Consider the following 16,982-nt stretch of genomic DNA (forward strand, 5'->3'; position numbering starts at 1 on the left):
ATGACCAGTATAATAAAATGCTCTTCGATTAGTTAAGGTGCACACTGCTGTTCACACAACACACAACAACGTAGAATGTTTGCACTTGAAGATAGAGCTTATTCACGTAAACGTTGAGATAATTCTGTTTTTATCTTCAAGTTTCATGTTCCTCTCTGTTAAAGTACACGCTGATCCTCACGCCAGCGAGTGTTACTCAACATGACAGATTTATTTTTACTACAGACTTTACACTTCCTCAGAAGGCACACTTTTACCAGAGCCTGTTGTTTTTACAGTCCGCTAAGGTCTGATCATCTTAACTAAACACAAATAAAAGGTTCTCCAAAAACAATATGAACAGGAGGTTAAGTGCATGGAAACATACAATACAGTATATACAGTATACAATATACAGTACTGCTTAAAAGTCTTAGTGTATGTGCCTAATAACTGCTGTAGAGCAAGGATGTCTTAAAAATAGAAAAAAAAATATTTCTATAAAAAGCATTTAATTAATAAAACAAAGTCAATAATTGATACAAAGCTCATATATATATATATATATATATATATATATATATATATATATATATATATATATATACAATTATTACAAATGTAAACACATGTCAGGAAAAGAAAAATGGTATGTTGCATATTACATTAAGATAATATTAACAAGGTTATTATATTATTTTTATAATATTATTACACATTATACATTATCATTATGAATGTTCTCTTATACCTACAAATGTATTTAGATATAAAAAGTATAGCAATATTCTAAGTATTGAAATATTTATAATATATATATTTATATTTTTCTCGCAGAGGAGAAGTTCATTTAGAGTTATCAGCCTGAAAAATGACCAATTAACAGCACCTCAGATTAGAGGCGTTATGAAGTCTTTACAGAGCAGAAGTAGCAGACTCATCTCACTATTACAGTAAATGTTCAAAGGAGATTAATGCATTTTTTGGACGCCTTCAGCATTCCTTTACAAGGTAAAAAGAAGTAAAAATCAGAAACATAGATCATAAAGTTAGAAAGTGACCCCAAACTTTTGAGCGGTAGTGTATATATATGTATATATATATATATAGTGGAGCCTTGGATTACGAGCATAATTTGTTCCGGAAGCAGACTTGTATTCCAAAACACTAAATGAAATTGAAATAATGGAAACTCAAATTATTCGTTCCACAGCCCCAAAAAATAAATACATAAAAATAATTAACACAAAATAATAAGTAAAAATAAAATAAATTTACCTTTAAAAAAAGTAAAAATAAATCCTGACAGATAAGTGTTTCCGTTTGTGCGCGCAGGTGTGTGTGAATCTAAAGTAAGCTCTCCTCTCCCCCTTCTCATTTTACATAGTTACCCTTCCTCCACTCTTTTCACACGCACACGCGCGCACACAATGGAAACACTGTTTTATCAGAAAAATAAACAAGAAATTTCTCTTATAACACTCGATTGAGCGACACACTAACGGAATCACTGCTGTAAAGTAAAAATAAAACTAATTAACCTGCACTTTACCTTTGAAAAGAATCACAACAGAGCAGCATTTCTGTGTAGAGCAGAGAGAAAGAGTGTGTGTGTGTGTGTGTGTGTGTGTGTGTTTCTGTGTGTTTGTGAAGACGAAAGTAGGAGGGGTCTGTGTGTCACAAAAGCCAGGCTGATACAGAAAGAGAAAAAATGGATCTTTAACCTCTTTAATGAGACTTGCTTTTGCTTTACACGCGCACTGTACACACACATACAGACACAAAATAAAATATGTTTTACACACACACACGTGGTCAGAGTGTTATAGTAAACGTGTGCACAGATTATACCAGTGAGAGACGCGCACTAAGACCCAGCAGGGGAGACGATTACCCACAATTCTGCAGCACAAGAGAGAGAAAAAACGTCAAAACAAGAAGCGCATGCGTGATACATGATACTCTGTACTCTTAAACCAAGACTTGTTCGTTTTCCAAGTCAATATTTTATTTAAAAAATTTTGCTCGTCTTGCGGAACACTCGCAAACTGTGTTACTCTCAATCCGAGGTTCTGGAATATAATATAAACACATCATACATTATCATTATCAATGTTATCTCATATCTACAAATCTATTTAGATATAAAAAGTATATCAATAGGCTTAGTATTAAAATATTTATACAAGTTTTCTTGTAAGTAATAAGAAAATTGTATAAATACAAATGTAGTGCTATTGATTATTAAATATGAGTCTGGTTTTCTGTACAGAGAAGGGTTAATTGTTGCATACAGACATACAGTATATAATATATGCTGTATATACTATATAGCACTATGTCAGTCTTTTACATTTTATTTTATTACATTATAGTACCTTTATATATTTTAAACAAATATTGACAGAAAAGTCTGGTTAAATAGTTTAAGTTTGTTATGTTGTTAACGAGATTATTTGTCAAAAAGAGGGCAAAAGCTTCCTCTTAATAAATAATAAAGAATTACATGAATATTAATCATCAACGTCCCGCCTTCTTCTGCTCTGTGATTGGTCCAGGGAGCCGCTCATTATCAATAGCCAATCACGGCGCAGGAGTCTGGCTGCCTCAGCCAGTTGAAAAGCGAGGGGGCGTGGTTTGTGTGCTTCAGGGGCGGGTGGAAGAGGAAGCGGAGGAGGAGTCAGAACTGGCCGCGGCTGGTTCTCCCGCACATAAACACCCGAGTCTGCGGGAGAGAGAGGAATATACACAAAAGAAGAGCTCTGCGTCTGACACACACTCACACACACACACACACACCAGACCAGGAGAGCAGGTAAGCAGAATTTTACAGTTTAAGATTAGGATCTGTGTAGATTATTAATATGTGGGGGGGAAAAGAAAGAAAAAAGCAGATCAGAGGCTGAGGCTCGGAGTAACTGTTACTGCCTGCTTTGATCTCCTGATACATTGTAACCCTGACTTCCTCCTGCCTCTCTTCTGATCTTACCTTTTTTTTCAGTTCTTTAAAAAAAAAAAATATTTCGGATTGTTACATTTTTATTTATGAAGTAATGACAGATTTGTCCTGTGTAATCTTGTGTAATAATAATAATAATAATAATAATAACAATAATAATAATGATAATAATCTTCATCATCATCATGATCATCATGGTTCTGTCCAAGGCACCAGGTTCAATCTGATCTGACAATCTGTGTGTGTGTGTGTGTGTGTGTGAGAGAGAGAGAGAGAGTGTGTACTGTATGTGAGTGTGTGTGTGTGTGTTAAAGGAGCTCTTACGTGGCACTGCTGATTTTTTAACTCCAGCTTTTTCAGCTTTCTTTCAAAAGACAAAAAGAGGACAAAGAAAAGCTTTCTGAGTCTAAAAGAGAATGAAAAAAAAAATACCTGAGAGCAGTGTCAGATCACGTTTCCCCCCTTACTTTATCTGTAAACCTTTGCTACTCCAATCTCACTTTCAACTGGGACGTCGTTTCAACATCTCAACCTCGGAATACGGTCTTGAGTACAGCTTAGAATACACACCGGATTTTTCCCTATTAATAACAACATTTTGTTTTACATATGAAACCAAATTGCATCATAAATCAAATGTTCAAATATTTTTTCTCATATTTTTTCTCTATTGTTGCATTTCAACATTTTTTTATATGTTTAATTTTGTAGCAGCTATAATTTTGTTTAGAATGTAATATTGAATCAGAATGTTTTTAAAATTGTGACACAGAAATCGAAACTCCACCTGGGGATCATGATAGTATAAACATATCAGTGAATCTGTCCTTATTACATGCAGATATCTATTCAGTTACGTATGTCGATTATTTTATGTTGCAGAACATCTATCATTACACTGACTCTAAAAATTCTTTTTTTTTACAGTTAAAAATTGTATTTATATAGGTTTGAGATGGGGTAATGCTGCAGTTCCTTTATGACCTTACAGGTGGTGCACTCTAAACTATTCACAGATTAAGAGGCAGAACAGCATCCTCTATAATAGGGGCAAATTAATTGCAAGGTTTTTTTTAGAATTGTCACAAAAATCAGAATATTTTTTTACACAAGTGGTAAAAGCTGGTCAGCTATGTCAAGATTTGGTTTATCAGGAGAATAAGTTCATTTAACTACAATTACAGTGTGATTACCCGTACTAAAAAATGGAAAAGAAAGAAAAGGAAAGATAACATCACAACACAATGATAAAGATTGGTTTTCAGTTTTTTGTTACTTTTTTACAAACATATCTGAGGTAAAGCAGATGTTTTGCGCCATGTTTTTCTGTTGTCACTTTGTCTGGATGCAAAAGCTCACAGCAGAGTGCTACCTTTATTGCTTTTTTTGTCCGTCGTTAGCTAGTTAACACTTAGCATACATGATTAATTTTTTAAAGTTATGTTTACCCTTTAACCATTTGTACCGTAAGAGAGAATATTATAATTTTAACCGGACATCTTCCTGTAGAAAAATTAACAGTATCTATAATTGTAAGTTGGGGCTTGATTATTAATTGTCCTTGCGAAGTCCCATGGAAGTTTCTAGGAATGAGCTGTTGCTATAGGAACAACACCGAAAAATTAATCAACACCTAACCAATCAAAATAGAAAAACTTGATGGACCAGGGACTTAAAACAATCGAAGAAATGGGCATTATTTTTCATAGTCAAGCAAGCTTTTCTTGGAAGTGCCTAGGAGTGAGGTAGAAAGTCCATGAGAGATAGCCCCTGGAAAGATAAACTATGTAGGATGTAGGTTGGCGTTTCTAGGTCGTGATGAAGCCCTCGTCACACGTGCGCTCCTCCCTCTGTCGACCAGCTGCCTTTTTAATCTCTATCCATGAACAGAGGCATGCGTCGTCGTTGTTTTCTAGTTACAGGAATACCGTGCTGACATCAGCGCACAGGATTAGTGTTTGCCCATGCTGGACTTGAGATAAAGACCGCGCGATGAAGTGCTGACTCCAGATCATCTGATTTAGTGCACTAGTTTCAGAAGTATGTCCTTGTCGAGTCATGTTTGGTTTACATGGATGTAAGTAGGATGAGTTACATATTATGGCTAAAAAGGATACTAGGGATGGGAATCACCAGGGACCTCCCGATACGATATTATTGCGACCCTTCAATGCCGATTCCACACAAGTATCACAAGCTTATAAATATCGTGATTTGATATAATTATTTTTCCAGATTTTGTTTTATTTGCTCGTATCACTTGGCATGATGTCCTGATTGTCAATGTGTGAATAATTTTGAGCACGCCACCTGTAGGATTATAGCGGAACTGCAACATTTTTACCACCTCGAATGCAGACATACAGTATATAAATAAAAAAGGACTTGTTTTTAGACTCCAACTCCAGACCGATTTTTTTTCCTCATATCTTATATCTACTTGTTTTCACAAACTTGCTGATGTATAAACATGAACGTCGTTGTGTGTCTAGACAACACTTTTATACGACTCAGTCTCCGTCTGCTCATTTGCGAAATTGGACCTGTCATAGATGTTACAAGGAGGATGAAATTATTCAATATTAAGGTGACGGATTTGATAGATTTTTGTTTTTTCTCCTGTTTACATTTGATGACGTTATAAATTATCAGATGACGTTTTAGAATCCATGCATGCATGCAAAAAAATAAATACATAAAAGATCTTGTTCTCATGTACTTTACTGCTTGAATAAATAGACAAATGCTGAACACTGAATCTGCCGTCTGTGATTGTGATTCAGTCAGCTTCGAGTCCCGTGCTACGGTTTCATAACGCCAGTACAGTACGTGCAGGAAGTGCGACAGCAAGCGAGGTTTCATCATTTGCCTAACGTTGTTCTTTTTATTGCTGTCATTTTATTTTTTTGGTCTTCTCCGTCTGCACAATGCGAAATACCCTAACCCACGGTTCTGTATCGCTGAACTATAAACCACATCCTCAGCGGTCTCTAAACAGTTCAGGTTCACTCAGACTATTTGCCGTGCGCAGCGTCTGCACAGGAACTGCACGCGACCCGGATGTCGTGCATAGGTTCCCTCTTTGTCACATCTGGTTCTCATTGGTAAGGTTAGCTCGCTGACACGGCTTTTCAAGTGCTGCTGGGATTCATTTGTTTTGTAAGTCATTCCCTGTAACAGAATGCCTTGCAGAGGAAAAATACCCGTTTCTTTTTCAACCAGGTTGACCCTTACGCCAATTCCCATGTGCAGCTGTTTTTCTCGTAACAAAAAAAGCTGTTCTTCAATAACAGATCAGCTTTAAGTTTATTTCAAGAACATTTGGAAGCATATAAACATGAAATTCCTTTAATGTTCAGCCTGTGATTATACCTCGATTTCTGTGCTGGCTCTGGAGTCGGTGCTGCTTTAGTCCCCCAGGCCTTTATACCACTCTTGACTGCCTGCTGGCTTATTTCGTCCTGTAACGACATGTTCCCAGAGTTGTCTCAGGGGTCTGTGTGCCTTAATGGAGTGACTTTAGGTCCATGCATCACCCCGTCCGCAATGTTTAAAGGAAAGGTTTAACTTACACAGACTTCTAATGAAAGGGAAGTTTATTCCCAGAGCTCTGTTTAGTCTATCACGTAATAGCACCCTTCAGAGCGGTCCCTGCAATAACACAATTAGAAGCTCTGCTCTTTTATCGGCTTCCGACATCCCCGTTCCTCTGCCTGCCTTCTGTCAGGTGCCCCTTGCTTCATTCAGGGCTCTGTGTTTATACATGAAGAGCTTTTCACTTGAATAAACAGGGTCTTGCAGTCTTCTAAATAAGAAAGTCAGCAGGACATCACTTGAGCATCTCCACATTTGCTAAATTACTCAGACGTCTTGGGCATAGTGGAAATGTTTTAAAGTTCGCCTCTGCTTTTGCTCTTTTTGACTCCCATGCTTTCAACTAAAAGAATAAAAATTCTGAAGCATTATGCTACCCTTCCACCCTGCAGGTCATTTCGAAGAGGAGCTTGGACGGCATGCAAAGTTGTGAAATATCTTCAGACAGCACAGATGATCCTCTCCGTAGCGGCTTACGCAGGCATCACCAACCGCGAATAGTAGTTATCGGTGCGGGCTTGGCCGGCCTGGCAGCCACGCAAACCCTCTTGGAAAACGGCTTCACCAATGTCACGGTGCTAGAGGCCTTGGACTGCATCGGAGGCCGAGTGCAAAGTGTTCAATTCGGTGAGGCGTTATATTGACACTTCATATACAGCTTGCTTTTAAAAAATCCTCAGTGTTACCCAGAGAAAGTCATACGACACTGTCTTTTGTGTAACCCTTTTTATTTGATTTTTCACTTGCGCAGGTAAAGCTACTTTGGAACTAGGAGCCACCTGGATCCATGGCGCTAACGGGAACCCCATCTACCACATGGCTGAGGATAATGGGCTTCTGGAGCACACCACGGAGGACGAGCGCAGCGTGGGCCGCATCAGCCTGTATGCCAAGAATGGTGTGGCCCACTACCAGACCAACAGTGGCACGCGTATCCCCAAGGATCTGGTGGAGGAGTTCAGTGACTTGTACAACGAGGTACGAGGGCTCAGTGGTTAGTTTTTTCAACTTCCATAGACGAGTAGTCATATTTTTGTGTTGTTCTATTTATAGTCCCATGCAGTTCATCGCCCCATGTAGTCCACTGAAGCTTTTGCTGGCTATAAGAAATCCTCACTCATCATCTATACCGCTTTATCCTGCCCTTCCCAGGAGACTTAGGGCACAAGGTAGGGTACTACCTGGACAGGGTGCCAGCCCACCGCAGGACACACAAATACACAGTCATTCACACACTACGGGCAATTTGGGAACACCAATTAGCCTAATCTGCATGTCTTTGTACTGTGGGAGGAAAGAGTGTAGTGTTGAAGCCCAAACTGCAGAGTCTGACTCAAGTCGCATCTAATGTTGTAGAATCTGACTCGAGTGAAGAATACAAAGGGGTAGAGTCTGACTTGAGGTAAGGCCCAAGTACAGAGTCTGACTCGATTCGAAAAGACTCAAAAGCTGCAAAGTCTGACTCAAGTCTAGAGTCCAGTGTTGTAGAATTTGACTCGAGTCAGAAACTCCAGGCTGCAGGTTGTCAAGGGTCTGATCTAAGTAAAGAGTCTCAAGCTGTAAAGTGTGACTGGAGTCAGAATCCTGAGCCATCGAGTCCAAGGTCCTGCTACATGGCGCCCAAAGTCCAAGTTCAGCGTTCTGACTTCTAGAAGTCAAAATTAAGTTGAGAGTACCAGGCCATGGAGTCCAAGTTATGGTGTAGAAAAAAGAGTCAAATTGAGGAATTCTAGGGAAACCCTGTGTTGGTGTGTTTTGGCAGGTCGTCTACGGTGAACAATGTGTTGGTAAAATAAATATTCAGCCAATCTACGATGGCAGGTTGCAACATGACGGTACTCTTGGTGTGTGTGTGAGAGAGCGATAGACATAGAGTACACAACCACAGGAAGTTGCTGCTCGCTTTAAGGCGTGTGTGGAGATACACACTGTGCTGCCAACCCAGGTGTTTTTGTTTGACAAATGTTGCTTGTGAGTTGTGTGTAATCAGCTTCAGAGATCAGTGTTACAAGCTTTAGCGAGTCCTGAGTGTGGTGTGGGACGGGTCGCTCCTTTACTCAGCAGATTTCTTAGTCAGTCTCCGGACTTACGCGAGAAGCGCTTTCCTGCCGGCTTCAGAAGAGCGTTATCAGCGCTAATGAGTAAAGTTCACTGTCTGAGGCACTAACCTCTCCTGACCTGTACAGTATCTCATCTTTCAGTTCCCCCTCTCTTTCTGGCGTGTGTCTCGGCTTAGGCGTTAATTTAAATTCAGCAACTTTTGCTTGCAGGAAAGTTCTGCTTAGACAAACCCCCGTGAGTTAATGCATTCCATCCGCGCAGCTAGCGACCCCAAGGACGCGTGTGATTCAGACTGAATCTCGATGATTTTACAACCGTTATCTTATCTTGCTCTCTCTCTTTCTGTTCTTTCTTTTTTTGCCCTTTGGCTTTTTGTTTCTTTGCTCTCTCTCTCTCGCTTTCTTTCTCTGTTCTTTTCCCTTTCTTTCTTTCTTTTTTTTTTAAATTACTTCTTCCTTTCTTTCATTCTTTCTCTGTTTGCTCTCTACACCATCCTTCATGTTTACCTTTTTTTGTTTCTCATTGCTTATCCTCATCTTCGAGGTTGTCTTCATCTTCTCTCCCTGCCACTCTAAATAATTTTTTTTTACCATTGCCACTTTCTTCCTTTTATACTTCCACCATACTCATCCATCATGCTATAATCTTTTTTGCTAACCTGTCTTTCTTACCGTTTGTCTTTATTTTTATCTTTGTTCCCTGGCATGTTTTATAATTTATTATTTTTTATCTCTCTCTCTCTCTTTCAGGTCTACGAGCTGACTCAGGAGTTTTTCCAGAATGGGAAGCCAGTGGGCGCCGAGACGAAGAACAGCGTGGGGATCTTCACGCGTGACCTGCTTCGCAAAAAGATCACGATGGACCCCGACGACGCTGACAACACCAAGAAGCTGAAGCTGTCCATGCTGCAGCAGTACCTCAAGGTGGCGTGAAGACAGACGTCCTCTTTCTGTCCCTCTCTCACCTGATCACTCACTAATCACTCACTGATCACTCATCCACACAGCCTCCCTTAAACTATAGCAGTCATTGACTAACACAGCCAATTAGAAGCGAACCTCTGACCTGCCTATTTCCTTCTCACTATGAATGCATAATGTTGCCTGAACTGGTTTAGACTGGATAAGGCATGTCTACATGTGCAGAAAAAATACTATGACCTTCTGTCGGGAGTTATGCTTAGGACACACTCTCTCTCTCGCTCTCTCTCTTACACACACACACACCTTCTCTATCTATCTGTCTTTTTGACTGTCTATCTATCTGTCTGTCTTTAGAGCCATTAAAATGACTTTGTTCTCGGTCTCAGTAACAGCACACCTCACCCTAAACATTTCTCACCCCTGTGTCCTCTTGTGTCCTCACAGCGCATTGTGTCCTTACAGGTTTACAGCGAAGTGGAATTATAAATAAGGGAACAGAAAAGGGAAATGACTACACCAGTTATTTTACATACACACACACACACACACACAAAGCCACAAGAGAGCAATCTGTACTCTTATGACATCACATTCGTCCATGTGGAGCTGAACCAAGTCCAGCTTCACGAGTCGCAGTCCAAATCTGTCCATGTGGCAATAATATTATACAACATACCCCAGCTTTTATTAACATCATCATGGTTCACTGTACAAATTCTCACTAATGTTACAAAAACGCTGAAGGGCGTTCAAGTCAAACCAGGACTTGTGATGAATAGCTTCTGCGTTTCTGCCCTGATGGTGTCTAAGCACTACTGAAACACTGGGATAAGTGTATTAGTGTAGCCGGCTATTATATAGAGGAATAATGGAGTTCTGTCATTTTGCAAAATCAAAAGTCCCGCTTTGGCTCGAACGCCCTTCATATAAAGTTTTAACTCTAACACCTCCTTCCATAAGTGTTACATAAGCATTCCTTACTTTGCTATTTTTAATTTTTTTGACCTGGTCATTATTAATCAAGCATCTGCCGTACAAGGAGCTGTTACTATGGAAACAGTGTTAACGTGTTGTTGTGGTTTCAGGTGGAAAGCTGTGAGAGCAGCTCCGCCAGCATGGACGAAGTGTCCCTGAGTGAGTTCGGAGAGTGGACGGAGATCCCCGGCGCTCACCACGTCATCCCCGGCGGCTTCATCAAAGTGGTGGAGCTGCTGGCTCAGGACATTCCGAGCCGCGTGCTGCACATCGGGAAACCCGTCCGCCGCATCCACTGGAACTACAGCGCTCAGGACGCCGAGGGCGACGCCGACCGAGCCGACCACAACCAAGATCAGCGACCCGGGCTGGCTCCGGTGCGCGTGGAGTGCGAGGACGGCGAGTGTTTCCTCGCCGACCACGTGATCGTCACGGCCTCGCTGGGCGTCTTGAAGAAATCCCACGAGACGCTCTTCTCTCCGAGCCTGCCCCTGGACAAGGCCCTGTCCATCCAGAAGCTGGGCATCAGCACCACGGATAAGATCTTCCTGGAGTTCTCGGAGCCCTTCTGGAGCCCTGAGTGCAACAGCATCCAGTTCGTTTGGGAGGACGAGGCACACCTGGAGAGCCTGGCTTACCCGGAAGAGCTCTGGTATCGGAAAATCTGCAGCTTCGACGTGCTTTACCCGCCCGAGCGCTACGGCCACATGCTGAGCGGATGGATCTGCGGAGACGAGGCGCTGCTAATGGAGCGCTGCGATGACGAAACTGTGGCGGAGATGTGCACCGAGCTGCTCCGCAAGTTCACAGGTAATAGGGGAAGGGACGGGGCTTTGATTCAGCAATTCTGTTATTGGACGTTCAAGTTTAAAGTAAAGGCGTAAAATTAACTAGAAGTTGCAAATGAGGCCCGTCTTACCCGGATACACGTCTTCAGGGTCTAACAGGATGTGGACAGGTCACAGGGTGCAATTGCCCACGATTACTCATTATCCTGAAAACCCATCCTGACTCATCGCAGAGCATTTCCACCCAGTTTGCTCTGGTCATGCTGTGTTTATCATTACACACCATTTCTTCCTGGTGAGTCACCAGAGAATAGCGAGTTCATTCAGCACTACTCCAGTGGTCCTGTTTACCTGGGTAAGTGTGAGTGTGTGTGCATTACGTAATCAGCTTCACAAGCTGCTGTGTTTACTAGCACAAATAGTCTAGCTGTCGGGACTCGATGTTCAGAGACGCCCCGTATAGGCGTGGATTTGCTTTAATTGACGCCTTCTGTCAACCGCATTGAGGCAGTCGTCAGGTGACTTTCAAAGCAGACAGTCTTTCTCAGACTTGAAAATCAAGTAATTGTTTGTTTAAAGTAAATACCTCGCCAATGCAGAGATACCCCCACACACACACCCCATGTGACACTGTTTTGAGATCCCCCTTCTGTCCGTTCCTGAGGGATGTGGTTCTTTCCTCGCTCCTGTCCTGGCACCTGGTCAAACCGAAGCGCCTTCCCACCAGATCGCCATAGCAACCTTTACATAACTTAACTCTCTCTCTCTCGTTTGGTGAAGCCTTTAGCATGATCAGCTGATAAAAATAAACAGTTTTGTGTGAACTCTTTCTTTGTTGCTCCTCGCAGGGAACCAGAACATTCCAAAGCCACGGCGGATCCTGCGCTCGTCATGGGGCAGTAACCCCTACATCAGGGGCTCATACTCGTTCACCCGCGTGGGATCCAGCGGGGGAGACGTCGAGAGACTAACCGAACCCCTGCCCTACACGAAGAGCTCCAAGGCTCCGGTGAGTCACGGGAAGACCTCTCTTATACCGTGCCTCCGCATAGAAAAATGCTAAGAAATGATTCTGTTGCTTGAAAGAATCCTGAAAGTTGCTTTAAAACATCTTCTGTTCAAGTTAAGAAAAACTGACTTGAGGGACTGAGGACAGCTGAAAGCTATTGCAGTGTTACCACAGCAACCGCAAGCTTCGGAGCTAACACAAAGCTGAGCGTCTGTATCTAAAAAAACATAAAAAGTTTTAAGTTATTGCACCATCACTCAGGAATAATTGGGCTCGGGTAGGTCCGAACATCGCAAGTATAATAGCTCCACCCCCTGAAATAGGGTGGCTCAGTGGTAGGTTGCTATGTTGAGTGGTTTGGGTTCGATTCCCACCCAGTGCCCAATCCCAACAAGAGCCGTCGACAGACTAACGTTACAGAGGAGAATCTCTTTATTGGAACATCTAATTGAAGTTAATACGATGTACGAATGTTAGTTGCCGCGTTCTGATTGACAGTACCGCGGCCACAAGTCCGACTCGCGTACGATATCCTGCTTGAGTTAGCATTAACCCTGTGTTGTTGTTTTTTTTTGTAACAGCCGTTGCAGGTGCTGTTTGCTGGCGAGGCCACACACAGGAAATACTATTCCACTACCCATGGTGCTTTGCTGTCTGGTCAGAGAGAGGCGAACCGTCTCCTCGAGCTCTACCACGACGTCCTCAATGCAGAAACCACAAAAGCCTGAAAGAAACGAATCAAACCACTAACTCGTGACACAAATCATCTATGTTTGAATGATTTCTTTATTCTAAATGACTAAACATGTATTATGAATAAATAAATAAATAAACAAACAGTAGGGGCATTATACTAATAACTTGTTTATACTGTACTTAGATTTACAGATATTTAGATATTACTGAGACGTACTGTACGCGGCTGTCGAGGTCACCGACAGCCTTCGGTTCTTATTTTTTTCTGATTTTTTGTTTGTTTGTTTGCTTGTTTTATTTTTTTAATCATTAAGTTATATGTTTATAACACGTCTGTAATTTAACTTTTTGTAAAGTGCCTTCTGTATTTAATGGTGTCCTTTAAAACGAACCACAGTGACAAAGAATAAAGTGTATATTCATGTGACACAAACAAATGACCATTTATTATTATTACTATCATTATTATTATTATTATTATTAGCTTTTTGTTTATAACAAACTTAATCTCAGCTCCACATGGCTCCATTGATGGACAGCGCCTTCTGGTGGCTGGAGAGGGAAATTACAACAAAAACAGTGCGGCTTAGTAGTATTAATGAGAGTTTAATTACCTAAGCCATCACGAAATGTGCTGACCAAGTACTTTTAATATTTTAACTTGAAAAAACAACCAAAAATATATTTTTTAGATATTTAAAAATTTTAAAATAAGATCTATTATTTTTTAAGCACATTTTACTTGCTCAGCAGTTAATGCAGCTGAACCTCGGCATATAAATGCCTTCCTTTATGCATTTTCTTCTTAAGAATTAAAATTTTGCAAGAAATGGTGTGAACAGTTTAAAGCACCACCTGTAGGATCATGGGGGAACTGCAGCATTTTCCATTAGACGCAAACATGCTGTATATAATTTACAAATAAATTCACTCACTCATTCTCACTCACTTATCTTCTTTACCACTTTATCCTGTATACATGGTCATGGGGGGCCTGGAGCCTATCCCAGAAGACTTAGGGAATGAGGACACACTGGATGGGGTGCCAATACATCACAGAACACACACGGACACACACACACACACACACACACACACACACACAGTCATTCACACACTTCAGGCAATTTTGGGGGAATGCCAATTAGTCTAATCTCCATGTCTTTGTTCTCTTTGGAGAACATGCAAACTCCAAGCACACAGAGGTGGGAATCAAACCTGGCCAGGAATCGAACCCGGACCCTGAAGGCGCAAGGCAACAGGCTAACCACTAATCCACTGTGCCGTGTTTTTTTTTTTTTCTATAAGAGCAGATCAGCCCTGGTGTCACAGACTGTTTGTGTGCTGATGATAAAGCGCTTGTTTTTACTGTTTGTGTATCAAATGTTGACCTTGTGCTTATTTCTCATGCTGTATGTACAGTGAAACACTACTCAGATACAGATAAACCTCTCCAACAGCACTCCTGAATCTGACCTTTCGTGTAAACACAGCATGCTTTTGCCAGAACAAATGTTCCACTGTCACTGTCTGAGTTGACAAAATCAAGTAGAGTCTTCCAGATCGCCGGCCTGGATACAGACAGACATCAGTGCACGTTCCCACGATCCGCCAGTGCCCGATTTATAACTTAAACAGTGTCCATTTATAGCCTCTGGAAAATATGATTTTTTTTTGTTACATTTTTATTTCTGGATTCAGTCAAGAAACACACTGTAATTACACAATAATATCTGACTAGCGATGACTTTATAATGATTCATTATTATTATTAATTACCAGTACGAAAATATGTAGAACATGATTAAAAAAGAAAGTTTAAGACATGACATGGGCAGTTAAACCTGTGCTTTGGTCCAGAATGCTTGTTTATTTTGGATGGACTTCCTGTCTGTCATTTATCGCAATGCCACTTTACTTCTCCAACATCTCAGTCTAAATTAGCCAGCGCTCAGCACAGCCAGATAATTTTTCTATAGCAATCAATCAATCAATCAATCAACCAACCAACCAATCAAACACCAACCAATCAATCTATCAACCAACCAAAATTATTTTTATATAAATATTTTCAGGTTGTGAGTTTTCATTATTTCTTATGGGGGAAATTCACTTTGATATATAAGTGTTTTGATATACAAGCACGCTTCCACACAATCAACGGTTCCACTGTACTTCAGTACCTTATGGGCTTGAAATGACCAAATTTAAAGAAAAAGTAAAAAAAAAAACATTCTCAAAATTTGGCATTGGGCAAATTAGAAAAGTTACATTCATTTTGCACGCTACACCTATTATATTGAAAAGTATTTTTTAAATTCAGACAAAGAAAGTTTTGAATTTAAAATATCAATATATATTTTTTTGACATTTCAAAGGAACAGCAGTAAATATAATTCTTTTGTCTTGACTTCAATAATCCTACAAGTATATTATATTCACTTACTCACCGTCTATACCACTTTATCTTGTATACAGGGTTGCGGGGGCTTAGAGACTTAGGGCACAAGGCGGGGTACACCCAGGGCAGGGTGACAATTTATCGCTTGGCACACACATACTGTACCAACTAATTTATACACTAATCTGCAAACTTTGTACTGTAGGAGAAAACCAGAGTATCTAAAGGAAACCCACCAAGCATGGGCGGGAACATATAAAAAACATGTTTAATTAATTATAACAAAAATGTATATTAAATTTTGTTACTCTTTATGCTTTGACTTATATTTTACGTCATATAAGCATTGTGTAGTATCAAATGCTGATGATGTTACTGCTGAAAGCTCATGAAATACAGGACAGTGAAGCCCTCGTAAACGTTCTAGTGTTGGTTTGGCTTTGTGTACATGAGCAGAAGATTTTTGAAAATTGTCCCTTTAAAATGCAAATCCATTGTTTTTGTTGATCAGTGGCTTTTTAAGATATGATGATGAACAGTGTCATTTATAAGTGAGTTTAAAGAACTTGGGAAAGTGTTTTATTAACACATTTCTATAGCAGGTTTATTTATTACCCACAATGCTGTTGTGTTTATTGATTACAGTGCAGTTGGATTTCTTCCTTGGTTTTATCTCCAGCTAAAGATAAAAATGCAATTCAGCGTTCACCTTACCATGTAAGTCCGTAACTCAGTGTCCTATTGCTGCATTGCATTCTGGGACTTTAAATACATAAGAAAATATAATATGGCTTTTCTGCCATATTATATATTTCAGATCATAGTGTTTTCTTCTGGGTTTCCTCTGGGTACTCCAGTTTCCTCCCACAGTCCGAAGACATGTTAGGCTAATTGCCGTTAACAAATTGCCCGTAGTGTGTGAATGAGTGTGTGAGTGTGTGTATGTGTGTGTGCTTTGCGATGGATTGGCACCATGTCCATGGGCCCAGGATAAAGTGGTATAGAAGATAAGTGAGTGAGTGTTTTCTTTTATTAAAATTAATTTTAACAGTGTTAGCAATAATAGTGAGGCCTTTTAACATATGAGAGACACACAACTACTAAACTTCACTTACTCACTCACTCACTAATCTTCTACACTCACTTACATACTCATACACTTATTTACACACGATGGACAATTTGAGAACAATTAACTTAACCTATATGTCTTTGGACTGTAGGAGGAAACCAGAGTACCCAGAGGAAACCAACCAAGCACGGGGAGAACATGCAAACTCCATGCACACACAGACGGGAATCGAGCCTGGCCGGGAATCTGACCCGACCCTGGAGGTGCAAGGCGACCTTGCCGTCTACTAAACTTTAACTAAATAAAAATACAAAACCAAACAATAAATCATGCTAAATACAGCATCTCCATATAAACATGCCGAATGCGTTTCAGGGAGGAGGAGTGCCGCTCGGAGTGGATGCAACGACAGATTAATTCAATAATGAAACTGAGATAATTGAAGTCCATGAGCTCTCGTGTGAAAACAGGAAGTGATATCGTCAGGGTAAACACAAACAAGTGTTTTCTCTATGTCTTGCGAGT

General features: G+C 40.5%; 1 protein-coding gene across 1 annotated transcript; it reads left to right on the plus strand.

Annotated features, from left to right (window-relative positions):
- Window positions 1–2,681: 2,681 nt before the first annotated feature.
- Window positions 2,682–13,421, plus strand: smox (spermine oxidase). Its single transcript, XM_053480129.1, has 7 exons — window positions 2,682–2,794; window positions 6,925–7,159; window positions 7,284–7,510; window positions 9,343–9,516; window positions 10,602–11,301; window positions 12,128–12,288; window positions 12,870–13,421. The coding sequence occupies exons 2-7, from the start codon at window positions 6,952–6,954 to the stop codon at window positions 13,014–13,016; spliced, it is 1,617 nt and encodes a 538-aa protein (XP_053336104.1). The 5' UTR covers window positions 2,682–2,794; window positions 6,925–6,951; the 3' UTR covers window positions 13,017–13,421.
- Window positions 13,422–16,982: the final 3,561 nt, after the last annotated feature.

Source organism: Clarias gariepinus, chromosome 20, assembly GCF_024256425.1.
Source record: "Clarias gariepinus isolate MV-2021 ecotype Netherlands chromosome 20, CGAR_prim_01v2, whole genome shotgun sequence".
NCBI classification, from domain to species: domain Eukaryota; kingdom Metazoa; phylum Chordata; class Actinopteri; order Siluriformes; family Clariidae; genus Clarias; species Clarias gariepinus.

What these genes read in the sequence shown, in the direction of transcription:
- smox (XM_053480129.1), top strand. Translation starts at nt 6,952, where the DNA reads ATGCAAAGTTGTGAAATATCTTCAGACAGCACAGATGATCCTCTCCGT. An exon ending in AGTGCAAAGTGTTCAATTCG is followed by an intron (nt 7,160 to 7,283) that starts GTGAGGCGTTAT and finishes TCACTTGCGCAG; the next exon opens with GTAAAGCTACTTTGGAACTA. An exon ending in TCAGTGACTTGTACAACGAG is followed by an intron (nt 7,511 to 9,342) that starts GTACGAGGGCTC and finishes TCTCTCTTTCAG; the next exon opens with GTCTACGAGCTGACTCAGGA.